The following is a 5000-nucleotide window of genomic DNA, read 5'->3' on the forward strand; positions in this document are numbered from 1 at the left end:
CATGCACTGAACAGTATCATGGCTTAAAGTTGTTTATGCATTTGCATCCACGGCAGTCGCAGTGGATGAATTATACGGTTCAATGTAGAATGTATTTTCAACCTCTGCCTTGACATTTTTGCAGGGTTTTAGGAAAGGCGAAATCTAGACTCTCGCGTCTACCGACTAGTCTCCATGACGCCCACTTTACCCCGCTGCTATCAACGCAAGTCTTGTTTCAGTGAGAGATGCTGCAAGATCCGCATCTTTGAGGGGTTGAGATCATAATTGGACTAGTAGAAATGTATTTTCGGTCGCAATTAAGTCGTTTATCCTTTTAAGTCAAACATACTGCACCTTCAATTCGTGGTAAGAGATTTAACCCACTTGACACGTTTAATGTGCGATGCTTTTGCAAATTAACTCTGCATTGCAATGCAGAAAATCAATAACCCATCCTCACGGAGCACCGTTTTTTATTATTTTGTTTTATATTGTGTAAATGTTTTTTTTTTTCTATTTGCCCAGTGTAGTTGCGCACTGTGATTGTTTTAACGCAGCGCATTTCTCTCTCGTGTGATTCGAGAAGCAACAGTTCCTTCACAAGAACGCCTGTGTGCCCTAATGAAATTGCAGCGGATGTGGCAAATTCGTCCAGGACTTGAATCCAACTCTATCATTTGCCGACGGTGCATACGACAGCCAAAACAGACATCTTCAGTGATAGCAGCAAGTAAAACAAAAAATAGAGTAACTAAGCCACCTCAACATTCAGCTGGACACCTGCTGTAATACCTGTGTGATATGCATTTCTGTAATTAAGGCGTCTATCTACACATGTGGGAATTGCCTAAGCTCACTGTTGATTCTGGTGTTTTTCCCATCTCCATTTGAAAAGGCTCAGACCCCATCTTCTGATTAACCTCTTGCCACTCTCTTTAGCCGATTAGATTGAATGAATTGATTTGGCCCTCAAAGAGCACCTGACAGGGGGAGAGGAGAGGAGAGGCGAGGAGAGGAGAGGAAAAGGGGGGAGATAGTTAGTGAGCGGGGTCGCTGAGGAACAGATGGCTCAAGTCCTTGAATCTGTGAAGCAATTTACTTTCATGCCCATCACCCGTGGAAATTGATGTATGGAGGTGTTGGGTTGGAGATTGGTGTGGCCGTGTTTTTTCCCCAGACTTGCGATTGCACCTTTCTTACACCTCCGAGACTTGTGAAGCCATGGCTGTCTGTCCCCAGTTGGAGAGACGAGACAAGACAAGCCAAGCAAGGCCCAAACATGTTCCCCTCGCTTGCCGTGCTTGTTGATGCTGAAACATCCATACGCATGCAACCACCTGGAACAAACAGGCTGGGTTATTTTAGACTCAAATTCAAGTCACAGAAACACTGGTTGACAAAGGAGGGACATAATGTTTTTACGTTTCTTTTTTGTTTTTCAACCATGCTTGATGCCCTACCAAAGCTGACTGTTGATTTTGTATCTGTGTGTTTGCCTCCATTGTACAGTAAAAAACAGCAATTTAACACTTAGAGAGTCATCTTCTACGGTGTATTTAGTCCCAGAAGTGTTGGATTAACATGTTTTAGTGCTCTCTGGCATGAGCTTGAATATTCTCAGCCATCTCCCTAAAGCCCCCGAGGGCTTTTTATACGCTTTGCTTGACTGCCATTGTCCTGTTTTTCACAGATGGACTGGGCCCTGCCTGGAATGTGAGGAGTGTTATGTGACGGGCGGCCTCTGCCCCACCTGACAGGTGGTCGGTCGGTCAGTCGGGAGGGTTAAGGAGGGCCGGAGGCAGAGACAGACAGAGCAGGAGAGAGCGGGCGAGAGAGAGAGAGATGCTGTGCTCTGTCGCTATGGCGACCGGCCTGGTGCTGGTGACGTGGCTGCTGATGACGACGGCCGCCCGTGGCAGCCCCGTGGTACCCTCGCCGCCCGCGTCGGCCCGTGGAGAGCGCCAGCGCCTGGAGCAGGCGCTGGCACCGACCCAGCAGGCCAAGGAGGAGGGTGGCGCCCTGAGCCCCAGCGCCCAGCACAAACTGCAGGAGATCAGCCACATGGGAGGCCTGGAGGCAGCTGCTGCTGCCGGCGGCGGCGGCGGTGGTGGCAGGAGCTCCAACAAGACCATGGGCACAGGGGGCAGGGTCAACAGGCCTGGCTGGGGAGGAGGGGGACTACAGCAGAGACAACGGGGTAGCAGCAAGGCCCAGAGCACCAGCAGCCAGGAGCAGCAGCAGCAGCCCTGGGGAGGGCCCAGCGTCTTCCCCCAGCAGGCCGACGATGGCCCCACTGGGGAGCCCCGCGACGTCTCCACGGACCCCATCGACGAGTACGCCTACCCGGACTACCGGGGCAAAGGCTGCATGGACGAGACAGGCTTTGTCTTTGCCATTGGCGACACCTTCACGCCAGGCCCGTCCGCCTGCCCTTGCATCTGCACGGACGAGGGCCCCCTGTGCGCCAAGCCCGAGTGCCCCAAACTGCACCCGCGCTGTCTACGCGTGGACACCAGCCAGTGCTGCCCGCAGTGCAAGGAGAAGAAGAACTACTGCGAATTCCGGGGGAAAATGTACGCCTCGCTGGAGGAGTTCAAGGTTAGATTAAAAAAAAGAGTCCAGCGTATAATAAGAAGCACAAGCTTCTTTGTTTCTTTGCAGGTTCTAATAATTAATCGCTGCTGCCATCTCTGCTTTGAGTTTTTCATTTTTTTGCTCCCCTGTGTGATAAGATAACGGCCATGTGGATTAGCGAGAGAGAGAGAGAGAGAGCCTTCACTGGAGGTGAGTGAGCAGAGGCGGACTTACCATTAGGCAAACCTAGACAAATGCCTTGGGCCCCGAATGAAGTCTGCCCTCCATAGGGGGCCCCCTACTATCACACCAGTCGTGATAAGCCCACAAAAAAGCAGGCCTGATCTCAATTTGCCACGTATGTTAAGTAATTGAAGATATACATGAGACAAAAGACTAAAATAGCACCATCGGGTGCTTCCATACCAGTTGGTGACGTGTTTAAGGAACGAATTGAGGGCCCCGTGTTTATATTTTGCCTAGGGCCCCAAACGGTCTAGCTCCACCCCTGTGAACGAGGGTATCATCTCTGCGACACACACGATACCTGTCTGAGTCTCATCTCGCCAACTCAGATGAAATTTTTGTGCTTGACTGGATAGTCCTCGTCTTCCCCGTCTGGGGTTTGAAATGCTTTAATGAGCGGGGCCACCATACTGGATAGATACCTTTGCTAGTAGCTTCACTATTGATTGTATTGCCACCGAAAATGAGTTCAGAGATTTGGAGGCCTCCCTTTTCTCTCTGATGGCTCACTTTTCTAATAACAGTGTCCTTCAGTTCAGTGTGTCTCCCATTACCTTCGCATGGGACTGGAGGAGGGCTATATTAAAAATGTGATATGAATATTTTACATCAGGCAATATCTATAAATGTACTGGATTGATGTGACATTTTGTGTCTCAGGCCTGAAGGCAGGCAAAGTAAAGCGCTTCTATTATCTGCGCCAGGTTTTGAAAAAAAAAAACACTTTAAGGATTTTATTGAGCCTGTTATATTTTGATTCTGTGTTGTTAAGCTTGTTTGTTGAGTGCAGCCGTTTACAAATCGCCTCACATGGATCAGTGTGTACACAAGTAAAGCAATACCAATTATCTGAGAGGGGCAAATCATATTTATTCAAGACAGTGGGTTTCATCGATTAGCAAGCAGCGGCAGTCTTGTCAGTTGTCAAGACCATAACAGGTGTCCGGATTATGCTTTCCAGACCACCACCCACTCCAGTCCATTATGCTCACCTCCCTCCTTCCCTCCCTCCCTTGTCTTGGCTTTATGTAAGCCCACTGAGTTTCACTTCACTTTTATATTTCTTGTTTATTGCATCGTGTTATTCCATTAGAATTGAGCTCTGTTGCGCGCAAGCACTTCCATTACTGCAGGAGTCAGCATTAATATTAGTCACACTAGACTGGCACAGACCGGGGGGAGAGGAGAGGGGCCTCTGCCAGTGTTGCCAGTTTGGGCTGTTTCCCGCCCAAATGAGCTGCTTAGGATGGCCGTGTGCGGGTAAAAATGGAATCTAGTAGAAAAACCTGTACAATTTTTGCCATAGAAATCAATAGAATTGGGCAGGATTTTGTGCTTCTTGGCGGGTTTTGAGCATTTTTTGGGCTGGAAATCATCAGCCTCGTCTGGCAACCCTGGCCTCTGCTCTGCGGAATCAGTGCCTCCCCTTTTTTTTGTAACCGGTCCGACTCCGACGCCACATGCATAATGTAATCTTTTAAACAGTTTAGAAAGCCTCAGCAAAATGAGCTAACTTTTGCATAATATCTGTTCAGAATCCTTGGGGCTCGCCTCTTAAGGGAGAACTGTAGGATAAGACATGATTAATTAATTGGGGGGGAATTAACACCGTGTCGAGCCACACAATCATGCATTTCATTGAGCAGGCTTTTAATGGGGAGGGATGGCACGGGTGAATGCTCGAACCTGTTGTTGGTTTGGTGCATAGTTTGGTGGTGTAGCCTGTTGCGGTAAGTGGTTGGTTGTTCAGCAAGACACTATCGGATAGGGTTTTGTTTTACGGTAGCCGAAACATTGGATGGCATTTATTTATATATTTCTTTTTTGTTGCCTGCCTTCTCTTTGGCCACCGAGACTCCCAAGGGAGGTGGAGGGATGGAGTGTGGAGTGGGGAGGGGAGGAGGAAGAGGGGGGGTTGCATTATGTGGTAATGTGTGTGGCTGTTGTTGCAAGAAAAGAAAAGGCCGGTTTCCTTCAGTGGAAATCGCTCGTGAGCAGCAGCAGCAGCAGCAGCAGCAACAACAGCATGCTGGCCTCTATCTTGCCTGGAGTCTCCCAACAAAGCAGTGAGCGTAACCTTATGTGCGTTACAGTATGTTTTTTGGGGCGTTAAGTTGTGGCATTGTGCTTCAGCTCTCCGCATGTTAGTGAGGAGAGAGAGGGAGAGAGAGAGAGAGAGAGAGAGAGAGAGAGAGAGA

The 5000-nt window shown here is 49.1% G+C and overlaps 2 protein-coding genes across 2 annotated transcripts in view; both read left to right on the forward strand.

Moving 5' to 3' along the window:
• Nucleotides 1–1803, forward strand: part of zgc:110045 (uncharacterized protein LOC664755 homolog) — a 25441-nt gene extending 23638 nt beyond the window's left edge. The window contains exon 15 of the mRNA XM_063191830.1: nucleotides 1673–1803. Within this exon, the coding sequence (XP_063047900.1) occupies nucleotides 1673–1736 (64 nt within the window). The 3' untranslated portion in view covers nucleotides 1737–1803. The remainder of the gene's footprint in view (nucleotides 1–1672) is intronic.
• The window catches only part of vwc2 (von Willebrand factor C domain containing 2), a 23684-nt gene continuing 20421 nt past the window's right edge, over nucleotides 1738–5000 (forward strand). The window contains exon 1 of the mRNA XM_063191834.1: nucleotides 1738–2580. Coding sequence (XP_063047904.1) covers nucleotides 1825–2580 — 756 coding nt within the window. The 5' untranslated portion in view covers nucleotides 1738–1824. The remainder of the gene's footprint in view (nucleotides 2581–5000) is intronic.

The sequence above is a fragment of the Engraulis encrasicolus genome, chromosome 24 (genome assembly GCF_034702125.1).
Source record: "Engraulis encrasicolus isolate BLACKSEA-1 chromosome 24, IST_EnEncr_1.0, whole genome shotgun sequence".
Lineage (NCBI taxonomy): Eukaryota > Metazoa > Chordata > Actinopteri > Clupeiformes > Engraulidae > Engraulis > Engraulis encrasicolus.